General features: G+C 32.9%; 1 protein-coding gene across 2 annotated transcripts; it reads right to left on the reverse strand.

Annotated features, from left to right (window-relative positions):
* Positions 1-300: 300 nt before the first annotated feature.
* Positions 301-4593, reverse strand: LOC116125350. 2 transcript variants are annotated; one of them, XM_031411084.1, is made up of 7 exons: positions 4457-4593; positions 4198-4276; positions 3535-3709; positions 2631-3281; positions 1326-1773; positions 1115-1196; positions 301-740 (listed from the first exon to the last, which is right to left on the reverse strand). In XM_031411084.1, exons 2-7 carry the CDS (start codon positions 4225-4227, stop codon positions 537-539), a joined length of 1590 nt encoding a protein of 529 aa, XP_031266944.1. In that variant the 5' UTR covers positions 4228-4276; positions 4457-4593; the 3' UTR covers positions 301-536. The 2 variants fall into 2 exon arrangements, with proteins under 2 accessions (XP_031266944.1, XP_031266943.1); XM_031411083.1 differs by lacking the exon at positions 4457-4593 and having other exon boundaries at positions 4198-4439.
* Positions 4594-25515: the final 20922 nt, after the last annotated feature.

The following is a 25515-nucleotide window of genomic DNA, read 5'->3' on the forward strand; positions in this document are numbered from 1 at the left end:
TTTTTTTCCCAGAAGAATGTGCTAATGATCATTTTTAGAAAGTCGTCGATGGTTTATGAAACTATTTGTAATGCCATGTTTCACTATCTAATCAATGAAATTGGCTAGAAGTATTTCACTCTAGCCATCTTTGATTCTCATAATTTTTACTATTGTATATTGGGGAAAAGTGGTAGCAAATGCATGAAAGAAATCGACAATTTGATTTGGGGATTAGAAGGAAGACTGGCAGTGCCAAGGTGAGTTCTAAGCTTCCTACTGCNTCGTTAAATGAGCTCCTCCTTTCATAATTAATTCAAAACAAGCTACCAATGAATAATCAAAAGCACATTAGGGTATTTTTCATCTGTGGTTTTTTTCATTAAATTAAAAGATAAAGAAGATTAAGATTTTAGCACAACCCTTTATATATTTCTTTATCAAAGATCAACAATGCAAACTCAGGTCATTTTGTAGAATACATGACAACCACTTCTTGGACCATAAGCTCCATGAATGTATGAGCACTTTTCTTTTATTCATTGTTTCCAGTTTTATCACAACCAACCACAACATGTGAAATGCGTTGATGGCATCCGTCCTGTTTGTCGAATATATTCTGCTTGCGCTGCTGTTTTTTCTGCATCTCTATTTTTTCTCGCTTCAGCTGCTGCCCTTTTCTCTTCTGATCTTTGTCGTGCCATTGCTATCTTTTTCACCATCTTTGCGTGAGCTTGAGCTCGCATTTGTTCAACTTCGGCCTGTAAATTGTTGCATTAGTTAAGAATCTTACAGCCACTAATAATTGCTCAGTGTATCAAATTTTCATTAGAAGCAAGATGTCAATATTTACTAGGCAAAAACTTGACTTATTTACTAGGCGAAAACTTGACTTATAGGTCAAAAATTAGGTGAGAGATCTAGTTGGCACATAGATTGAGTGATATTGCTAGGTCTAACAGTAACCATAGCGGATTTTCAGTTACCAATTTCAGTCCTTATATTCTCTCTTTACCTCTCTGGACAGTTTTCAAACCACAAAATAATTTGACCTTTCACATTACCATATAATTATAGCCAATAAAGTTCTCTCTCTTGACCTGATACGGCGAGTTGAAAAAGAATTTTAACTAACCTCTATTCTTTGCATCTCTGCTTCTAGTTTTGCTTTCTGCTGGCTTTCCCATGCTTGGATTTTGATTTCTTCACGTTTAAATCTGCAGAAAGAAAAACAAAATGCTTCTGTCAAATTGAAGTGGGAATTACAAGAGAAAATAAATCTAGATGCTGGTCACTTGAAAGTAACTACTGCTTTGAATTTATTAATTAAGCTGAGAAGAGTGAACCTTGCTGTGTGCTTAGATTTTTCAACTTCTTCCCATGCGGCTGCACGTTTTTCAAATTCAATTCGCTCGAGCTCCTCCATATCAGTTGTTTTGACTGAAGAAGTATTCTTTTCCTGCTCATCTTGACTAGCCCAAGCAGCAATATTCATCTTTCCAAGCTGGACACCAAGAGCAACAATCTCTCTTCTTGTCTTTTCCTTAATTTCTTGCTCAGACAATTCTCTTTTGCCATTTTCCATGGGGCGTCGTGATTCATCATCTGTGTTGTGCTCCACAGGTGTGGATACCGGTGCTACTCCCCTAGGAGTAGATGGAATTGAAGAAGTCGGGCTACGGAGTGGAGTTGTTGCCCCTACAGGGGTCGCAGTCCTTGAAGGCTCTTGACTTGTCATGGGAGTCATTTCTGTTCCCATATCTCTCATACACACTGATCTTATGGCAGGAACAACTGCGCATTTAAATCATAAGTTCACAAAATTAATGACAGAACTTGCACAATATATAGACAATAAAGACTCACACAAGATAACTTATGGTGCATGGTATTGGGAATGGCAATTTGTAGAAGAAAATATAATTTGACTTCTTAAAGCACACAATATTTTGTTAGACTTCAATAACAAAAGACCAATTGAAACTTGATACTTAATTCTCCCTATATGGTTAAAATTATATCTACAGAAGCAGAGAGTTTTTGAAATGATTAGAACACAATTAGTTGAAGCTCATATAGGAAAAAAATCAAATATCATGAAAATTACATTGATATAATGCTAAATTTTCATGGCAACATTAGACCAATCCTTGTTGGTCTCTGGGAGAATTTAAAACAGAAAAAGGTGAACAAAGGTATGTAGAACCAATCTCACCACGCCCCACCAAAATAATGAAAAAGAACTAAAATAAAAAAAGTTAATCGAGATCGTCATACAGGGCCACCCGTTCCAAACTATATCATCCATTTGGACAATAGACAGAGCCTTATGGTGGGGTTTCGGTTACTTGATTCTCTCCCTTGAGTTATGCTACCCGTAAATGTTATCATGTACAAGTACATTATCCAAACACATTGACAGAGTAAACTATCATCAGTTTAGATGTAAAGCTATTAGATAGTAAATGTAGCCTTTCTTGACAAATTTTAACAAAGCATAGAGATAAAGTGCATTTCAAATTTGAAATTAAACAAAACATATGCATATCGGAATAGGTCTCTTAATTTTATCCAAAAACTACTAAAACAATCAAGTTCCTGATTTTGGGTTCTATGAACAAACTAAATGAAAATGAAGTCAACTTTTTTACCTGATGCATCTTCTGCTGCACCTTTTGCAGAAGATAACTCGCCCTGACCCACTTCCGTCAAATCCTTACTTTGAGGACACGTATCAATCAATGCATTACCTCTGAATCCTTGATGCGTCCCAGGGGGAGCAAAAGCGAACTTCTCAAAAGCAATTTGTGATGCAGGTTGGCAAAAATCTACTCGCTTCGTGTCAGCTGCCCTGGTAATTGATGGTTTATGATCATAAGTTGCATATTCTGGAGCAACTTTTACAATGTTCGTCACTGGTAACCTATAAGCTTGGTTGTGGAAAGTATTCTTCTTAGAATAGTTAGTTTGCACAATTTGTCTATTCATTATCCATTTCTCAGCATCATTCCACTTAGATGGCATAGGTCTCAAAAATGATCTCACAATGGGATTGTGTCCTGATCTCTCCCCTTTATGAAACTCAAAGCTAGATGAACTAGCATTACTGTCATAATCTAGATTATCATCTTCAAGCATTCTCATTGGGTGAATTGCACTCGAATTACCACTATCACCCTTTGAGAATTGCTGCATTTTGACTGGACCAACATCAGTGTTTTCCCTTGGCTGGCAAGAAGCTTGATCACCTAGGTTGTGGTCCAAAACTACCTCACTGGCGATTTGTAAGCTTGGAGCTGCAACTGCAGGGCAAATGTCTAAATCAATATACGGGTTGATTCAATTGCTTTATTTTAGTGCACCAAATCCCACCAACCATTGAGCTCATACAACAACCACAAAATAACTCTATATATATATAGCTAAGTTAGAAGAAGCTTTTTTTGTTTATTTTACAATAAAGTTTAAAGCATATATACAAATTCACCAACACAAACTCAGTTGCGAAATGAAAGCCTAAAAATGGGTTTATTCTAAACAAGATAAGAAATAAACCTTCATCATCAAAATCTCCATTCTTGGCGGCTAATAAGCTGTTTCTGACGAACTCAGAATCCTCAAGCTTGGAAGGAGAAGTTCTTGCAGAGTTACTGTTTGATCCATCCTTCTTTCTATTGTGATGAGGCCCCATCAGCTTCATCCTCAGCTTACTTGGAGAAATTATGCCAGTCTGCAATTCATCGAACCACAAAATACCCATTCAAACACACAACTTATAAACAAGAAACCACCAAACTTAACAACGTATTCAATTATTACAAAAAAAAAAATCATGAATTCTCCTCACAATCAACTTTAGAGAAACTCAAAAAACGAAAAAAAAATAAGAAGAAAAAAAAAAAACACACTTTATCAACTACAAAGAGAAACTCCAAATTGGACAAGAGAAACTCCAAATTGGACATTCTCATCTCAAGAAAATAACAAATAATAACAATAATAATAATAATAATAATAATAATAATAATGCACAACCCAGATCAAAACAGAATCATAAAACAAAACTGCAACTCTATTTGTTTACATGAACCCATTTCAAAGAGAGAATGAACCCAAAAATTAGACAGAACCCCACAAGCCAAAAGCACCATTAAGTTTTTTTTTTTTTTTTTAACCAAAAAAAAAAGAAAAAAGAAAAAAGGTTGGTTTGAGAATGACCTGAACTTTGTGTATCCTTTCATAATCCATTCGAGTAGATCTTTCTCTACAACTCTATGGAATCGTCCTCTCCCTACAACTGCAAACCAAAAGACAAAGAAATATAGGGAAAGAGAAAGGCTTTATTTTAAGCTAAGCTTCCAACAATTAATCAAGACATCTCAGTCCAAGTTTCAGTTTGAGTGTGACCAACTTCATATTTTCAATTGGATCCACTACTTCAACTGTGCTTAACAATTAACATAACAGGTTACAGTACCCCGTTCTGATCTGGCCACGTCATCCCATTGGACCGCAGTCAAATGTTCCTTGGCGAAATCTTGGTGGGGTACTCTACTTAATTGGTGGTCGGCGATGTTTTCAACATTCCAACCCGATGAATTGCCGATAATTTTTATTTATTTATTTATTTTTTTTTGGGAGGTGGTATGAATGATGATTAAAGCCAGAGTTTGGAACAGTGGCAATGATGACAAAGTGGAAACTTTGATTTTATCTCCGCTTGAAGTAAAATGGGTCATCTCATCCTCAATCAATCAATCAATCACGAATATTATTATTAATAATATTGGATTAGTGTAGTCTTATCAAATTTATTTTTCACTTTAATTATTGCAAACCAGTTTTATTACATTTAAATATTTAATCACGTAAATCTTTTGACTTACTACTCCAAATTACAAGAATTAAATATAAAAAAGATTTGTAAAGGGAGTTTCAAAACTTGTTAGGCGCGTGATGAGTTTGGACATTTTTTAAAACTACCGTCCTTTCCTTTTATAATTTTATCCTTTCTATTGTTTTTAATCTTTCCTAAAATTTAACAAGAATTATCTTATGGTGTGTGTTAAAAGACATACGTTAATAATATTAAAAGAACACAATTTTTAATATATTGCGTTAGATGCAATCCGAAGGGGCTCGGTAAAATATACACATAGTTATTGATAATTAACAAGATCGATAAAAATGACATAATAAAATAAAGAATAAAAAAAAATTTATAGTGATTCGACGGTATAGAAACCAAATATACATCTACTGTTATATTATTATTGGGGCGTGTTACAGGATCGAATGAGATTACAAAAGGAAGTTCGTGAGGTAACATGAAGGGCATTCAGCTCTCGCCAGGGGCGGACCCAGGCCATTTGAGGGTAGGCCTGGGCCTACCCTCAAATGAGTAAATAAAAATTTAAAAATTTTTACTTTTAATTTTATGGGATAACCAAATAATGCGTGTGAAGAATCCAAGAACAGAGGGCATTTTCATTTTTCACTACCATATTTTATGCAACAAAAACCACCGCAACTTTAATGATGCAAAAATGCCTCTGTAATACACCATCTCTTCCTCTTAACTCAGAAGCTTTGCAGAAACAATTTAAGTACTCATTCCTAGCATGATTTCCTTTGAATTTTAGTAAAACATTCAATTTTGACAAGATCTTTTGAAGTTTTACAGATTATCATCAAGAGTAAACTTTATAATATTAATCAAACCCACTTCTGCAATGACCTTTACCAATTTTCTGAAATTAAAAAAAAGACAAAAACTTATACAGATAATTAAAGAATAATCATTATTTCAGAACCAATAATTGTCAATTTTGTGCAACTATACAAGACCTAACCTTTGAACACAAACTCACGCTCGCTCTTCTCTTCAACTTCACCTCTAAATTTGAAGGTATTCACTCTTTCAATGTTTCTTGCATGTTTGGTTCCAAGAAAATGAGTTGTTTTTTTTCACTTTTTCTTTTAATGTTTTATTTATTTTATTTTTGGTGCTCTGATTTTTTAGTTATTTTTCGTTTAACTGTGTTTCCTTGATGAGAAAATGAGACAAAGTTTTGTTCATTATTATTTTTTTTTTACTGTCTTTATCTTCTCGTAATTTTATCTAAATTCTATAGTTTTTATTTTATTAAGCTATTTTTGTATGTTAGCTGATGAGAAAATGATAGCTAAGTTTTCTTCATTTTTTTGACAGTTTTTTTGTTTTGTACTTTGCTCTGAATACTATGGTTTGTTTATTTTAATTTATTAAGGTGTTTTTAGTCGGTTAGATTGATGAGAAATGAGCAAACTTTATGGTTTTTTTACCTCCTTTTCGTTTAGTAATATTGCTCTAAATTCTAATTTTTTTATTTAAGTATATTTTTGTAGTATGTTTGGTGGTGAGTAATGAGACAAAGTTTTGCTAAATTTTTAATCTCGATGCTTGAATTTTGATTTTATAGTTGGATTTGGAGTTATAGCTTAAAGTTTGACTGCTTCTGGTGATTTTAATTTATTTCTTTATAAACATTTATATATTTTACTTGTGTTAGAATGTGATTGGACTTTAATTTGTATGATAGTTTTGGTAGATTGTGGTTGCTGTGAACTCTTTTGATTATATTAGATTTAAGTAAATTGTTAGATTCTTGTGATTTTTTGCTCTCTTCGCATTTAAGAGGTTTTTCCACATCAAAATTTTCTTGTGTTTCCTTATGAGTTGGATGTGATTTTACATATTTGCTTTCAAGGTTTTGCTTCTCGTAGATTTATTTAAGTAGGAAAGTAATGTGTTATTGCATCATTTTCTTTCAGCTTCTTGATATTGTATTATTTTCTTTGCTTAAGGTTTGATGGTTTTTTTTTTTAAGTTTTCAATAGTTAGTTAACAAACAACGGTGGAGCCGCGGAGGCCCCCCCTCAACATAAATCCTAGGTCCGCCACTGGCTCTCGCAACCTATTCTTTTTAAACACTCTCTAAAACAAATTAGTGTATTTTTTCCTTAGACTTTACTAATACTGAAATTTCTTGGAACAAAGGCTGTGGGCTTTTTTTATATTTGTCTCATCTGAGAATAGTTAAGGGTAGGTATTACGAGATGGTTTGCACGCATAATCCCCTTAATTAGGATTTGAGTCATTAATCTCCATGGTGACAAGCCGGGCAATGCTAATGGTAGCTTAACTCATACTATCAACAGTCAATTACCTTGTGGGAGGAGTTAAGTGCCGATGAGATGACATGTGGGAGGATCCACACTATCAGCTTTCGACACACCTTGAGGATGCGTGTCATAAATCTAACCGCCAAGAAATTAGGCACAACATATTGAAACGCAAAATTTTGTGTCATTTAATCCGTATAAAAAATATCAACAAAACTCTAAAGAGGTTGGGGCCAATCAAGAATTCATTTTATGTTTTTTGACAATATTAAAAAANACAAGAATTAAATATAAAAAAGATTTGTAAAGGGAGTTTCAAAACTTGTTAGGCGCGTGATGAGTTTGGACATTTTTTAAAACTACCGTCCTTTCCTTTTATAATTTTATCCTTTCTATTGTTTTTAATCTTTCCTAAAATTTAACAAGAATTATCTTATGGTGTGTGTTAAAAGACATACGTTAATAATATTAAAAGAACACAATTTTTAATATATTGCGTTAGATGCAATCCGAAGGGGCTCGGTAAAATATACACATAGTTATTGATAATTAACAAGATCGATAAAAATGACATAATAAAATAAAGAATAAAAAAAAATTTATAGTGATTCGACGGTATAGAAACCAAATATACATCTACTGTTATATTATTATTGGGGCGTGTTACAGGATCGAATGAGATTACAAAAGGAAGTTCGTGAGGTAACATGAAGGGCATTCAGCTCTCGCCAGGGGCGGACCCAGGCCATTTGAGGGTAGGCCTGGGCCTACCCTCAAATGAGTAAATAAAAATTTAAAAATTTTTACTTTTAATTTTATGGGATAACCAAATAATGCGTGTGAAGAATCCAAGAACAGAGGGCATTTTCATTTTTCACTACCATATTTTATGCAACAAAAACCACCGCAACTTTAATGATGCAAAAATGCCTCTGCAATACACCATCTCTTCCTCTTAACTCAGAAGCTTTTGCAGAAACAATTTAAGTACTCATTCCTAGCAATGATGTCCTTTGAAATTTAGTAAAAACATTCAATTTTGACAAGAATTCTTTTGAAGTTTTACAGATTATCATCAAGAGTAAACTTTATAATATTAATCAAAACCCACTTCTGCAAATGACCTTTACCAATTTTCTGAAATTAAAAAAAAGACAAAAACTTATACAGATAATTGAAAGAATGAATCATTATTTCAGAACCAATAATTGTCAATTTTTTGCAACTATACAAGACTTAACCTTTGAAAACAAACTCACGCTCGCTCTTCTCTTCAACTTCAACCTCTAAATTTGAAGGTATTCACTCTTTTCAATTGTTTCTTGCATGTTTGGTTGCCAAGAAAATGAGGTTGATTTTTTCACTTTTTTCTTTTAATGTGTTATTTTATTTTATTTTTGTGCTCTGAATTTTTAGTTATTTTTCGTTTAACTGTGTTTCCTTGATGAGAAAATGAGACAAAGTTTTGTTCATTATTATTTTTTTTTTTTACTGTCTTTATCTTTCGTAATTTTATCTAAATTCTATAGTTTTTATTTTATTAAGCTATTTTTAGTATGTTAGCTTGATGAGAAAATGATAGCTAAGTTTTCTTCATTTTTTTGACAGTTTTTTTGTTTTGTACTTTGCTCTGAATACTATGGTTTGTTTATTTTAATTTATTAAGGTGTTTTTAGTCGGTTAGATTGATGAGAAAATGAGGCAAACTTTTATGGTTTTTTTACCTCCTTTTCGTTTAGTAATATTGCTCTAAATTCTAATTTTTTTATTTAAGTATATTTTTTGTAGTATGTTTGGTTGGTGAGTAAATGAGACAAAGTTTTGCTAAATTTTTAATCTCGATGGTTGAATTTTGATTTTAATAGTTGGATTTGGAGTTATAAGCTTAAAGTTTGACTGCTTCTGGTGATTTTAATTTATTTCTTTATAAACATTTATTTATTTTACTTGTGTTAGAATTGTGATTGGACTTTAAATTTGTATGGAATATTTTTGGTAGATTGTGGTTGCTGTGAACTCTTTTGATTATATTAGATTTAAGTAAATTGTTAGATTCTTGTGATTTTTTGCTCTCTTCGCATTTAAGAGGTTTTTCCACATCAAAATTTTCTTGTGTTTCCTTATGAGTTGGATGTGATTTTACATATTTGCTTTCAAGGTTTTGCTTCTCGTAGATTTATTTAAGTAGGAAAGTAATGTGTTATTGCATCATTTTCTTTCAGCTTCTTGATATTGTATTATTTTCTTTGCTTAAGGTTTGATGGTTTTTTTTTTTAGTTTTAATAGTTAGTTAACAAACAACGGTGGAGCGCGGGAGGCCCCCTCAACATAAATCCTAGGTCCGCCACTGGCTCTCGCAACCTATTCTTTTAAACACTCTCTAAAACAAATTAGTGTATTTTTCCTAGACTTTACTAATACTGAAATTTCTTGGAACAAAGGCTGTGGGCTTTTTTTATATTTGTCTCATCTGAGAATAGTTAAGGGTAGGTATTACGAGAGATGGTTGCACGCATAATCCCCTTAATTAGGATTGAGTCATTAATCTCCATGGTGACAACGGGCAATGCTAATGGTAGTTAACTCATACTATCAACAGTCAATTACCTTGTGGGAGGAGTTAAGTGCCGATGAGATGACATGTGGGAGGATCCACACTATCAGCTTTCGACACACCGAGGATGCGTGTCATAAATCTAACCGCCAAGAAATTAGGCACAAACTATTGAAACGCAAAATTTGTGTCATTTAATCCGTATAAAAAATATCAACAAACTCTAAAGAGGTTGGGGCCAATCAAGAATTCATTTTATGTTTTTTGACAATATTAAAAACATAGTGGTGTTATTTGTAGATGTGCAAAAAAAATCGATACCGAACTGAACTAAACCGAATTTTCGGGTAATTTTTATAGATACCTGAATTTTTTGTCGAGTATCGGTTATTTAATTTAAGATAACCGGGTATCCAATACCGATTTTATTAAAAAAAAAATCCAATTTTAAATTTTTTTTTTACTTTCAATTTTCAAGGGCAAAAACCCAAAATAAGCAATACATTGCCCTAAAATTTCAGTCCGTCAACTCACTGCATCAGATCCCGCACTTTGCTCTCATCTCTCTCAAATTCTCTAGTTCCAGTTCCACTCGCCAGTAAAGTGTGCAGGTCGCAATCTTAAGCATGCGGATTACATTTGATCTTTTTAATTAAGTGATATTTGAAAGGCAAAAAGAATATTAAGGATAAGGAAAAAAAAAAAAAAAAAAAAAAGTAGAAGAAAAGAGTAGAAGAGATTTGATTCTGTATTTCTATTTCTTTCACATACTCTTTGCTGCTGCTTCTTCTCAGTTGTAAATATTGAATGAAGTACCCCTGATGGAATTGTATCTTGTAAAAAATTAAAATTTATCAAATTCGGGTACCCGCAAACCGGGTATTCTAAAAACCTTTCGGTTTGCGTACCTTTTTAGGGGTACCCGATATTTGGGTACCTGGTTTTTCGGTCTAAAACGGTTCGGGTATCTGGTTTTGCACAGCTTAGTTATTTGTGCTCCATAAAACTCTTTTAAGCCCTATTTTATATATTTCATTATATAAAGTTTTATTCCAATATACCCCGTTTCTTCCACTGTTATTCTTTCTCCTCTGCTATTCTTCTCATGGACTCCAAATATTACTAGATGATATTATGAACAAAAAATTGTCCAAATCAGAATAAAAATTCGTTATAGAGGAGAAACACTGAAATATTATAATCAAATTGAGTTGATTACTTAATTGTATTTTATTTGTTGATAAATCATTATTGTTCCTGTAAGAAACGAAATATAAGGCATTAACAAGTTTTTCAACCAAAAAAAAAAAAAAAAAAAAACTGAAAAGGAGTTTGACAAAATTAAGTGGCCATATTGTTTCGATGCTTTGCAAATTAACAGGTTCCTTATTTTGGTGTGGGTTAAACTTTTATTTATAACTGTATAGAATTATATTTAGAATTCCATAGATTTCATAAATTTGGAAAATCTTAATTGGTTAAGGTTAATAAGATAGGAAGAAGATAAGGCCAATTTTGGAATATGTTTAGGAATATAATTTATTTAACAAAATTTATTTAATTTCGGGTTTAAAAAGAGTTTTGATAGGGCCTAAATAACAACACTCTAAAAAATAAAAATGCATTTAGCATTTGTTTGAAAACATGAAAATGAAAATGTGTTTTGACATATTTGTTTGAAAACAATATTTTTAAAATAAGAAAAATATAAATTGAAATCTCATTTGACAATAATACAAAGTCAGGTTGGATTTTAATTTGATCTATTGTAGACGATAAAATATACGATTGATTCGGAAAGAACGAATCGTGTGAGAAGTGAGTTACTGACAATCGGATAGACCTATACAGAAAGAGAGAACGAACTTGAAGACTCGGGTGACATAGGTGTGGTGTCGGTCGTAGGCACTTTGACGGTTAAGTCAGCATGGGTGAAGGTATTTTAGTGGGGGCTGAGAGCAGAAAAGGGTTTACCATAATGTGGCTTGGGCTAGACTAACACAAAGTGATCAGAGCACAGCTGGTGGTGGCAGAAGGTGGTAAAGCTTAGTCGGCATTGAGCTTTACGGCAGGAAAACAGAGATTCTTGGGAGCAAGAATTTAGGAGCTAAAACTATGAGTAATTTCTGAATGCATAAGGAGAGGTTTGACCTCTGTTTATCTAGGGGTTCAAGGGAGCTTGAGTCATAGTAGAACTCTGAGTTTCTACTTGGTAAAGGAGTTTGAATTAGGAAGGAAGTCTTGTGACTTGCCTTCATCGGATTAGGAATACCAATTCGAGTAACACTGAAGTGGAAAGTAAATAAAATTCTTATTCATATTTTGGCATGAATGTGGGCTAATGGGCTAGAGCCCGATTTAGCTTAACTTGTATAAAGGCCCACTTCATGGAGTGGCCCAAAGAGTAAGTCAGACCAGTTCGTAGGGTGACCCTACTCGTAGAGAGACCCTACTCATAAAGTAGCCCAATCGTGGAGAGGGCATACTTGTGGTGTGGTCCAGCTCGAGAATGGGTCAGCCCATAGAATATTCCTTCTTACAAAATGGGTCATCCCGTAGGATCGTCAATCCACAATGTAGATTTAAGCGTAAACCTAATCAGAATTGGGTTAAGGCACTAGGTTGTAATATATTTATTTCGTTATTAAATCTTGTTAGGCCCAATATGATTTTTGGCCCATACACCTACATAAAGAAATGGAATATAATATGGTGTAAATGGAATGAGAAAATTATGTGTGGGAGAGTAATCAACATTAAAGTTTCATATATAAATTTTGTTTAAGAGAGAGAAAATGAACAAAAACAAAATTGATAAGTTTTCTTTTGTTTCATGAAAATTAAAGACAAAACCATAAACAAACAAGCATTTCATGTTTTCCAAGGATCAAAAAATGTTAAATAGTGAATTTGGTGCATAAATGAACGTTGCCTTAAAAATAGTCCATTTTCTCTCGACTCAAATTTTTTACAAAATCATTACTTACCTCTAATCATGTTAATTTTTACAGTTGAATTTTATAGTGGAATGGAAGAACGTGATGATTTTGTAAATCTAGAAAGAGGTTGATGTTTTTTCAAAAGATCCGGTTGGACTTTCTCCATTTGCCATGGTCTTGTGATGCCGACACCATTGCCTAGTTCGTCCTCTGATGATTCAAATGGTGTCAAAAATGGTGTCGAATGAGTCATTGGCGACAGCTACTCCTTAAAAATCATTACTTACTGTCAGAATTGAGAGGACAAGAGAGACAATTAAAGAGAGTAGGAGTATGCCCGAGAGGTATCTTTGAGAGGGAAAGAGAGACAAGTGGAGAGTCGGAGTGTGCCTGAGAGATATCTTCGAGAGAGAAGAATTGTGTTCAATTGAATTGAATTGTTTGTATTGAGTTGTTGTGAATTGTATATGTATACACAACTTATTTATACAAAAGTGTTAATAGCTATGTAAGAATAGAAAAAATCACAATAATGATACAATCTCTGCAATAAAAAAATGAAAATAATTATCTAAAACACAATAGGAATGAGAATAATGTCATATATTCTCATTTCATATCTGCATGTTAATGATATGGAATGTGAATAATGTCTCATATTCTCATGTCAATACTCCCCCTCAAGCTTGTGGTTTGTATAAGTCATAAACTCCAAGCTTGCATAGTAGATGCAAATGTTGTTTTTCATTAGATGTGAGAGAAGTAGTACCTAAGGAGGGAGCCAGAACGGTTGGACAGACATAGTCAACTGTCCAAATGGGAGGTCGAGTAAGATGGGAGGATCGTCGTTAAGGGACTATCTTCAAGGAGGGAACACCAAAAGTCATTAGGGAAGATGTGTTAGAGTCAGTGCACTAGAGCCAACATTTTAGCTCTTGTAAACTCATTTTATAAATGAATAAAAGGCATCGTTTATTTATGAGTATATATAATATAGCATCTATTTATTGCGTGTAAAGAAAATAGTATATATGTCCTTAGACAGGTTGAAACCAGTGATGAGGGAATTAAGTGTTATAAATCTTAATTCTGAGAACTCTATGAGCACAATTGGTGGTCCTTCTAAAATTGTCCGTAGTCATAGCATAAATTTGACCAAGGACACAAATTATACGAAGAGACTATCATCATGTTGAACGACCTTATTGAAAGGTAGTGAAAGATCTCACATGTTAAGGTTGTGGACATCAACCTGGTGCAACGCATGGATGCTTGCTTGTGCAAGTCCACTAGACTGGCCCATCAGAAGATTCCATACAAGATGGTAAACCCAGTGTCTATGGAATATATCATCTTACGGATTGTGGTGCATATGGTCCTTCGACTTAAGATCACTAGAGCGCCGTGTGTAGATATCGATGTGATTTAACACCAACCCAATTTCATCTCTCTTAGGAATTTCCAGAATGGTGGTAATTGGTTACATCGAGAAATACTTTATGGCTATGGTAGATCAATAAAGGATTCATCACTCTTAGTTACATGAGATCTTATTTCGACGAGATATTTAGTTAAGAACTACGACCTCAAATCCATGGCCATGGTGGAATCGAGTTGGTGCTAAAATCCAATTTTATATAGTCATGAGATTTGAGAACCAAATATAGAACATGTCAAGGTAGCATTTTGAGGTAAACACTATTTCTGTACCTCAAACCTTGATGAGATATAAAACGATGAAATGGATCGAATTGCACGGTAACCATACCGTAGACAAGGTAAGCCTAATCACTGATTCTTTGCTTACCAAGGAATCATGATGTCTTGCTAGAGGTCAATCTTGATTGGTGTACAAAAAACACTAATTGGTTGATGCCTAATTAGTTATCGGGGCACTGCCGCAAAGTAAAAAGGCTTCAGGTCACACACATAGAAAGCAATTAAGTGAGAAATGGAAATGGAAGGACAATCTTGTCCTTGGGTCGAAAAGGGTATTTCGGTAATTTGGGAGTCTAGGGGCATTTTCGTCATTATGGGCGAAAAGGGCACTTTGGTAATTTTGCTAAGGGGTTGATGCCATTATCCAATTTATTGGAAGAGGATTTAGCAAAAATTGGAATCATATTAATTTTAATTAATATGGAAATATCTATATTTAATTTAATTAAATATGTATTAAAAACCCAAATATTAAATATATATATATATGGATTAAATAAATGCATTTATTTAATTAGTTTATATATATTATGGAATTAATTAAATAGTATTATTTATTTAATTTAGTACTTAATATTTAAATAGGATAATATCTTTAAGAGATATTATCCTTTCCTTTTAGGATTAGTGCAATCCTTCCAAGATAGGAATTCAAGGATTGCAATCCTAATTGAATTCCTATTTGGAATAGCACTATAAAAGAAGGAGGGTTTTTAGTTGTCAAGTGAATTCTTTTTGGCAAAATAGTTTAAAAGAAATTGAATTATTTCTCCCTCTCTAGCTCTCCCAAATACACGCCTAAACCCTAGCCACAAAGAGAGTTCTCTCTCTCAATTTCTGCCACCTTCACTTAAGCTCTCTGATTGATCTAGTAGTCAATCCTAGCCCCTAGGGAAATTCTGAGCCTGCCTTCATGTGGATACCGACAGACTCGATCATACGTTGGGTCGATAGCGGCTAGTTGGAGAGATCCAGAGAAAGAGCCGCCAACAAAGGTATAAGAATCTAACCTTGTATGGTTTTATTTTATGTAGATTAATATGTCGAAATCGTGCTCTTAGGTAAAGGGATCGTGTCATGGCAAGAATTTTTTTTTTTTATTCTGCGCTTGCCACGACACAATTCCTACAAGATGTTGGTAAAGTGTCGCTAGAATGAGAGTAAACAAGAAGATTCTGGTTGTGAGTTAATTCAAGGCGAGTCGGTGGCTGGACTTTTTTATCTAGCACTACAGTATCAATATCTACCCCATTCAAATGCTTTAACCCACTAGAGATTTTTCATTATAACAGTTTCAAATTTTCAAACAAAACTCCTTCAGGATCAGCACTCACCAACCTAGGCCTCTCCAAATGATTTGATGAGTGTGCACAAGATTATCTACCTCAGGGTAAATTATACCAACAACAATATCTCTTTTGGGTGTCTACAAGACAAACTGTCCACAACGTAGGGGAAAATCTCAAACAGTAGAAACTCTCAGTTGCTTATACTTGGGTAAACCATGTGGAGAAGCACAATAACCATTGTCCATAGAAAATATTCCTAAATAAAGTCAAATAGAAAAAGTGGAGAGAAGAGACGCGGCTGAGAGGGAGAGTGTGATAAAGGATTTTGCAATTGTGTTTGTCATTGTTTTGTTATCTAACCCCTATGTGTCTTGCAGGCTAAAGTTTAACTTAAAGTTAGAGTGGGTTGATTAGCAGAAGCTTGATTATGAAAGAAGTTATCTAACCTGAGTGTCTATGTCTTGCAGATTGAACCAGACTTAAGGCTAGAGGAGGTTGATTAGCAAAATAACTCAATAACCCAGAATAGTAGTAAGTGTTGGAAATGATTCAATAAGCACCAAGGAAGTTCCCAGGAAACACTAAAAGGGGCACGAACGATCTAACTTAAAACCCTGCCTTCTTAGACATTTATCGTCTTGTTGACAAAATTTTCCTAGACATGCATATAACCATATAAACAGCTACTTACTATCCTAAACCTGGAGTGATGGGGTTTGGGATAGGATATGTTTGTATGAGGAACATAGACCTCCATGAACAAGAGACAAAGAGATTAATTGACAAATTCTTCATTGATAACCTCAATCTAGATTTAAGCTATTATATAGCCTTACACTTGACTCCAAATGACTCATAAAAGGTCTCTAATTGTCTAATTCAAATCTAATAAGATATTCTATCATAATTATAAAAGGATAATAAGATAATCCTAGTTCTATCCCAATAAGATAATAGCATAATTATGAAAGATAATTATAAAAGATTTAACATAATTATAAAAGATAATAATAAAATACTTAGCATAATTATTCTAATTATAAAATAATCCTAACATAGAGGCTCTGATACCATGTTAGAATTGAAAGGGCAAGAAAAACAATTGAAGAGAGCTGGAGTATGCCCAAAAGATATCTTTGAGAGGAAAAGAGAGATAAATAGATAGAGTCGAAGTATGTCCAAGAGATATCTTTGAGAGAAAAGAATTGTATTTAATTGAATTAAATTGTTTGTATTGAGTTGTTATGAATTGTATGTGCATACACAACCTATTTATACGAAAGTGTAATAGCTATGTAAAGATAGAAAATATTACAATAATGATGCAATCTCTGCAATAAAGAAAATAGAATAATTATCTAAAACACAATAGGAATAAGAATAGTGTCACATATTCTGATTCCATATTCATATGTCAGCACTAACCTCTAATGATATAGAATTTGGTGCATAAAAGAACATTGCCATAAAAATCATCCATTTTCTCTCGACTACATTTTTTTTTCAAAATCATTACTTACCTCTAATCATGTTAATTTTAACAATTAAATTTTATAGTAGAATTGAAGAATGTGATGATTTTGCCAAATCTAAAAAGATGTTATTGATGTTTTTTCCTATTGAACTTTCTCCATCTACCATCATCTTGCGATGGTAGCATCACTGCATAGATCGTCGTCCAATGATTCCAATGGTGTTGGCAATTTCGTTGAATGAGTCGTCAACGACAACTGTTGGGCGATGACTTTGTCAACCAGTTTTCCAATTTTTTGAATTTTAATTTTTTTATTTATAAAATTATTACTATTATATTTTAAAATTTAAAGGAACATATTTAATTATTTTTTAAAGAAAAAAAAAACATTGCTAAATTTATACTCCTAAAGCAAAAGTAATTTTACAATTAATGAAACCAAGCACTTTGTAGACTTTATATAAAGTTGATTATTAAAGTTAGCTCATAAGTAATTAAGGAAAACACTACAATTATCCCAAACTAAACCATGATGTTGTAGCTTAGGGATGAAGTGACTAATTTGTAAGCTATAGCAATCCCATGCATACACTTAATTTCAAACAAAAAGAAAACAAGAACAACCCTTATTTAAAAATTTTGGCCTATTTTATTCAGATACAAATGATCCAAAAAAAAAAAAAAAAGAGTTATAATTTGAAGGCAACAAATCGTATGCTTTTTTTTTCTTTTTTTTTTTTTTTCTTAAAGGGTTGGCAACTTTTCCAGTTTTCCTATAAGGACTATTACTCTCTCCGCCCCATTCAGAGTGGATTTTAGCCAAATTTCCATCCCATCCCCAAATTACTTTTAAGTGAGGGATGGGGATTGCTACTAGTGATGGGTGCGGGCCGGGTCGAGGTCGAGGTCGAGGACCCCATTCCTTGTCCTTGTCCCTGATATCCACTCCCATGACCGTTCTCGGCCCGTCTCCGCTAGCGGGGATAAATCTCATGACCGTCCCCGGCCCGTGGGGATGGAATCACTCCCATCCCATCTCGGCCTGACCCGATGAACCGGGCTTTACGGGAAAATTCGCCCTGTAGGGATTTCCCCCCGAACATAATTTAATTTATCTATATCTAATCTTAACATAATTTATTTGGTAAATTGATTAATTATTCAATTGTATGGAAGCTTAGGCTTAGTTAGCCCTGTTAATTAATTAATTTTTCATAAAATTAATATAACTAAATTCAATCTTAACATAATTTACTAGGTAAATTGATTACTTATTTAATTGTATGAAGGCTTAGCCGATTAGGCTTAATTAACCCTGTTAATTAATTAATTTTTTATAAAATAAATATATCTATATCTAATCTTAACATAATTTATTAGATAAATTAATTAATTATTCAATTGTATGGAGGCTTAGGCTTAGTTAGCCCTGTTAATTAATTGATTTTTCACAAAATTAATATAACTAAATTCAACCTTAACATAATTTTGCTAGGTAAATTGATGAATTAATTCATAAAACACTATCTCCATTATAACTAATAAAATTAGTCCATTTGTGAAAGGGACAAATCTCATTATCCCAAGTACCCAACATTGATGAAGTTTAACATCATATTTAATTGACCAATTAATTAATTACAAGGATAATTGAATTTGTGTAATTTGTAAGTCGTTAAGCAATTGTGTATATTCTTATATTGGTTTGGTAAATTGTAATTACCTAATCAAATTTATTTTTGAGCATGCATTATTATTTTGTGAAATTCACAAAGTAATAATACATATATTTAATTATTATATTCCCTCGTTTAAATTGTTTTTTCTATAAATTTATTACAAACATTAGAAAGTATTATAAAAATAAATATCATAAATTTAGATATATTACCTAAAATTATGATTTAAACTCTAACTTTATATACAACTCCCAAAGAAAAAAAAACATAAAATTCTCAATAAAAGAAGGTGGGGCTCCACGGGGGCGGGTCGGGGTTGGCCGAGGATTGCACAATCCTTTCCCCCGACCCGTCCCCGGGGGTGGGGAGTTTTTTTAGGACCATCCCCAGTCCTATCCTCGACATTTCCAGGGATTCCTCGCCCCATTCAGGCCGGGTCGGGTCGGGCCGAATCCCTGCGGGGCCAGGGCAAATGCCCAACCCTAATTGCTACCCCATGCTTGATCCTCGGAAAAATTATTTTAATTTCATATTGAAAATATTTAATGAGTTCTATTCCCACATAACAATTTAAGGGAAAAAAAATTAGGAGTTTCAATACAATATATCAATCTTGATTCTAACTTTATATCAATAGCAATAATTCAATTATGATTAAAGATTTTATTATTCTAATATTATACATTTAGTAAAGAATAAATTCTCATAAACGTTTTTTCATTTATAAAAAGACTATCAATTATATTCTTAAGTTGAATAATACAATAAAAAAAAAAAAAACTATTAGTGTTTAATATTGAAAAAATACCTCCTATAAAATATTAAAATAAAAGAAAATAATCTTTTTTATTTTTTAATATTTAGGGATCAGGTCCCCACGGGGATCTTTACCTTGTCCCCGTTTTGTCCAATTCAAGGATGGGGATCAATTTCCCTTCCGGGGACAAGGATGAGATGATGACCCTGCCCCTACCACAATTGCCATTCCTAGTATTAGCGTTGGCTCCTAATAATGTTACCATATAACCTTTGGTGTATAAAATTTGAAAAGACATTTGTATCCAAATGTGGATAAATTGGGAGATCTTGAGTTTTCTACCATAAAAGATAAAATAGAATGCTGAAAAAGGAAAGAAACAAGGTTTATGAATTATGACCATGAGGGTTTAGCCAGATGGTCAAGCATGTGGTTTGATCCCACAAGGTTTGGGGTTTGAGCCCCCTCTTGGACACCTACATGGCCAAAAATCATATTTAATCATATGCTAATGACGGCAAGGTTTGGTGGGGGTTTTAGTTTCGAATTCGAGCTTGTGAAGCAAGTGTGGAGGATTTCTAGATTATCAAAATAAAATAAAAAATTATGATGAGACAATAAGGAGATAGTTAAGAGTTAAAGAAGAAGTGCTTATAGAGTAAGATAAAAAAAAAAAGAGAAGAATAGACAAGAGAGACAAGTGAAAGACAATTTTGTTGACGATAGTGTGGCAATTATGAGGGATGGTTAAGAATGAAAAAATACATTATTATTGATCCATAAGGGTTTAGTTGAATGGTTAGCATGTGGTTTGCTTTCATAAGGTCTAGGGTTCGAGTCCCTTTATAGGTACTTGTGTGTGGCCAAAAGCCATATTTAATTGCATCCCAACCATGATAGGGTTTAGCAAGGGCTCCAGTTTCGAACTCTTATACACTATTGCCACTCTAACCCTATTATTGTCTTTTAGGGTTTGATAAAAACTAGCCCTAAAGTGGAAAGTATCTCATAAAATAGTCTAACCCAATTTTCCTAATTTTGAACGATGAAATTGCTCCCATTTACATTTCTTTAACTCTTCTTCAAAACCCATCTAACCATTCTCCATAACTATGATCCCTAACAAATCACTACATTTTTTGATTTTTGAAGGTGATATTGAGTGATTTTATTGAAATCTTGGGCAATTATAAGATTGACAAAAGATAGTTTTTCTATTGGAGTAATTGAAAAAAAAAAAAAAATATAGGGGTATTTGTTAAAATAAAACCATGTAGGAAAAAAAAAATAAGGTTGATCAACCTTGGTTTTTTTGCTACAATAGTTTTTTTCTTTTACAATACCCCCTATGATGCTTTTTATTTTTTTCTTATTTTTTTTCAAAGATCTAAATAAAATTACTCATATTTTGTCAATCTTTTAATCATCCAAGGTCCCAATAAAATCACAAAAATACTTCCAAAAATCAAAAAGGGTAGGCTTGTTTGGTTGGATTTTGGGAATACACTTTTAGTATTCCCAAAAAAGTTAAACAGTAAAATACCCAAAAACTCACAATATTATTCAACTTATTCAACATTTTTTAAACCCCCTAAATTGTTAATTCAATTAAATACCCCTAAATATTTTTAATGTTTTGTTACGGTGACTCCGGCCCACCTCGGCGGTGGTGGCGGCTGTCCGTATTTGAGGGTGGATTGGGAGGTTTTTGTTAACTTTTAATATTTTATTATAAGGGGTGTTTTGTAAAAAAAAAACATAGGAGGTATTTTACAATTTGTAAAACTACATCGTAATACCCGCCCAATTCAACTTTTTTTTAACTTTTTTAAAAAACTTTTCCAAAAACACAAAATTGTGAACCAAACGGAGCCGTAGTGATTTGTTAGGAATTATAGTTATGCAGAATGAGTTGGATGAGTTTGAAGAAGAAGTTAAAACAAATGTAAATGGGGTCAATTTTATCATCCGAAATTAGTAAAATTGGGTTTGACTATTTTCTTAGATGCTTTTTACTTGGGGCTAGTTTCATTTTATATTTAAAATAGAACTAAATAATATAATTTCCCATTAGGGTGCATTTGGTTCGGGAAATGTTTTATTGCTGAAATTGTAGGATTACCAGTAAATAGATTACCTGAAGATTATGAGTGATGTTATGTCAATATGTTTGGTTAGATTAGGGGTATAAATAATAAGATGTTTGGTTAGGAAGAATAAAATATAATCGACAAAAGCTTTATTGAATTGCCTTCCTTTTTGTAATAATAATAATAATAATAATAATAATAATAATAATAATAATAATAATAATAATAATAATAATAATAATAATTAATATTATTATTATTATTATTATTATTATTATTATTATTATTTAAATAAATTCTTTTAACCCCCTATATTTGAGAATTTAGCCGAAACACCCAACAACAAAGTTTAAATTTTAACAAAATACCCCCAACCACCCAAGACCACCGCTGATCGCCTGCCACCATTAGAGGTGAAAATCAAGTCGAGCCGCTCACGAGTTACTCGAACTCAACTCGATATTGGCTCAAACTCGACTTGATGTTAGTCAAGTCAAGTTCGAGTTCGAGTAGTTAATCGAGTCGAGTTCGATCACAGTAGAACTTGACTCGATATGTTCACGAGTATTTCCAAGCTCGATGGTTAAGTTGATAGTTTTTAAAGTAATAGGGGTCATATGTAATTTAAAAGTTATAAAATTTACAAATCCACCCCTATTAGATGAGCTCAAAATCAAGTTTGAACTCGAACTCAATTAAAACTCGACTAAAACTAAAAAAAAAAAAAAAAAAACTCGATTATACGAACTTGAATTCGAACCCGATTTCCAATTTCAAGTACCGAGTTCAAGTTCGAACTTGATTTCTTAGGCTTGATCAGGCTCAAACTCGAACTCAATACTATAGCGATCGAGTTGAGTTCTATTTACCAAATACTCAACTCGATTACACCCTTAGCCACCACCGTCAATTGCTGGCAGTAGTCACCGAAACGACACACAATCGGTGAGATTTGGCCGACTGTGCACTGTTTTGGCTGTGTTTGGCTAGATCAAAGGCTGAAAATAGCTAGATCGTCATCTGGCTGTTTCCAACTAGATCCACGCCAATCTGGCTGTTTCCAGCCAGATTGAAGGCCAAAAACAACCACATCATCTTCGATCTGGCCAGAAACGGCCAGATCTATTCTTGCTGTTTTTAACTAGATCCATGGCGATCTAGCTGCTTTCGGCCTTTGATATGGCTGGAAACATCCAGATCGATACACAGTCGGCCAAATCTTGTGGGTCGTGTGTCGATCTAGCGACTATTGTTGATGGTTGACGGTAGTCTTTGGTGGTTAGGGGTATTTTGTCAACTTTTAAACTTTTTGTGGCTGGGGTATTTTAGCTAAATTCTCAAATGTAGGGTCTGAGTAATTGTTATTTGGTAGACATTTGAGGGCAATTCAGTTCAAAATGACTTTTATTTAAGGGAAAATTTGGTAAAAAGGAAAAAAAGATAACCCCGATAAAAAAAGATTAACACCCTGGACTAGGTAATTTGATAACCCCCAAAATGACCAACAGTATTCACTATTAGGAAAGAAACATTCCCGCAATCTTATGTTACTGTCAAACCAAACAAAGGAATGTCTGGAATCAAATATAGATAGTAGGAGTTATCTGGGATCTGCCCACAACCCTAACCAAACATAGCCTTAGGGTGCTTTTGGTTCAAAATGTTGTATTACTAGAATGTTATATTAATGAAAAGATAGATTACCTTGAAGATTACTGAGAATGTTTAGGGAAATATGTTTGGTTAGGTTGAAATAAACTGGTGGGTATGTTTTATTGATATGTTTGGTTGGGAGATAAATGGGTGGGTATGTTATATAGATTACTAAATTGCCCTCCTTTTAAAATATTAATATAATATTATTATTTTTTGAATCATTTTTTTAAACCCTTACATTTGAAATTTTGCTAAAACACCCCAATCATATAAAACTTTAATTTGTAGCAAAGTCATCCCCACCCACCCAAAACCAATATCGGCAGCCAGCCACCACAGCCAACAATCACTAAAATGGCACACGACTGACCAGATTTAGCCGATCGTGAGCCAGTAAGGCCGTTCCTATCACATCCAAAGATGTGATTGTAAAACGGCCACAAATCTGGCTGTGAAAAGGCTAGATCTTTAGTTGTGATCTGTCCATTTTCGGCCTTCGATCTGGCCGGAAACAACTAGATCGACGCTATGGTGACTATTGCCATCGATTGACGGTAGTCTTGGGTGACTAGGGGTATTCTGTTAACTTTTAAACATTTTTTTTGCTGTGGTGTTTCAGCTAAATTCTCAAATATTAGGGGTTTCAGTAATGGTTATTTGGTAGATATTTGAGGGTAATTGTGTCCGAAATGATATTTAATTAAGGGCAAAATAGGTACAAAAATCAGATTACCTTGATAATCTTTTAATAACATCCTTTGGCAAGGTAATTTGATTACTCCCTATATTATTACTTGCAAATCGAACAAGAGAATTTTAAAAATTAAACAAAGATTACCAGAGTAATCCTATATTACCTCGAACCAAATGCACCCTTAGAAACATCAACGATGAATTTGATTAAAAATTTGAATAATTAGGTCCACGTAACTATTTCATAAATAATAGGGGTGGTAAGTTAAGAGTTTACCTCCGAGTGTGTCATTGTAATCATTAACAAAATCTTATTTATTTTCTTCCTGTTTGTTATAGGATTTTATGGGTTTGCTTGTCTTCAAGTTAAACTTTAGTCTAGTGTGATTTTTTTCCAATTATTAATCAGTTTTTTGCTTTTATATCATAAGAACACCTTTAGCGTTACTGTTTTAATTAGCCAAAAAAGGAATTTATGTATTAAAATAAAAAAAAAAAGGAGGGAAAATTAGTCCCGCTAATCTCGCCATATAATAATACTAATTAAGAATCAATCCAATTCCTCGGAGTGGCGATTAATTAAAGGGATGTGAGCAGTCAAAGATACTCACACGGTCACCGATGCATAGGAGTAATGTGAAGGAAGAAGGAATTGAATAGTAGACTAAAAGTTCAGAATTCTATATATTATAACGTCACCCCTTGCCTTGAACTTTTCACCATTCTAACCTCTTTTCTCATCATATTATTATGATATATTCGTTAATAATAACAATTTCTTGATAATATTTAAAATAATGTTTTAACTTAAAAGCATGCATTATTGAATAAATGTTTAACTCTTATTACTTTCTTTGTAGATGTTGTTTATTCTTAATATCATACTAGGGCTTGGGAATCTAAACTTGGCCAACAAAAATTTATAAATTGTAGCCTTGAGACATGTGATAATTAACTAATTAAGCTAATGCATGAAAATCATGGAGGAAAATAATTTTAAATATAGCCTCTATTATTAATAAACAGGATTTGAGCTAGTGCTTTTTCTTTGATATATATATATATAATCAAAAGAAGAAAAAATAATAATAGATATCAATTGTTTAACAAGACAGAAAAAGGTTCAAGTTTTAAGAGATGGGCTGCCAGTTATAAGTTATTTGGCAAAAATAATGGAAAACTCAGCTTAAGTAGTAGATCTATTTGTATAATTAAACTTAAAATCAACTCTTTTAATTGATATATTGTTTAACTGGATTATGCAGTTTGATTTTTTTTTTTAATAATTCTATAAAAAAGATTATAAAATCACAAATATATAGCGTAATGTAATTAAGTAGAAAACAAAATTTTGAATGGAAATCACAAAAGTTGCACTAAATTTTGTGTGTTACCAAATGATTTTATAGGTACAAAACCCAACGTGTATATTATATAATTTTATGTGTTACCAAATGATTTTATAGGTACACAACCCAACGTGTACATTATATATAGAAAGAGAGAGGCTTCAATTTGTCTT

This window comes from Pistacia vera, unplaced genomic scaffold, assembly GCF_008641045.1.
Source record: "Pistacia vera cultivar Batoury unplaced genomic scaffold, PisVer_v2 Contig163, whole genome shotgun sequence".
Lineage (NCBI taxonomy): Eukaryota > Viridiplantae > Streptophyta > Magnoliopsida > Sapindales > Anacardiaceae > Pistacia > Pistacia vera.

Bases quoted from the DNA above. Each gene is read 5' to 3' on its own strand.
- LOC116125350 (XM_031411084.1), bottom strand. From the start codon at position 4,227: ATGGATTATGAAAGGATACACAAAGTTCAG. The intron at 1,197-1,325 runs GTTCACTCTTCT...TTCTTTCTGCAG, and splicing joins AAATCTAAGCACACAGCAAG to ATTTAAACGTGAAGAAATCA. The intron at 741-1,114 runs GTTAGTTAAAAT...AACAATTTACAG, and splicing joins CAGAGATGCAAAGAATAGAG to GCCGAAGTTGAACAAATGCG.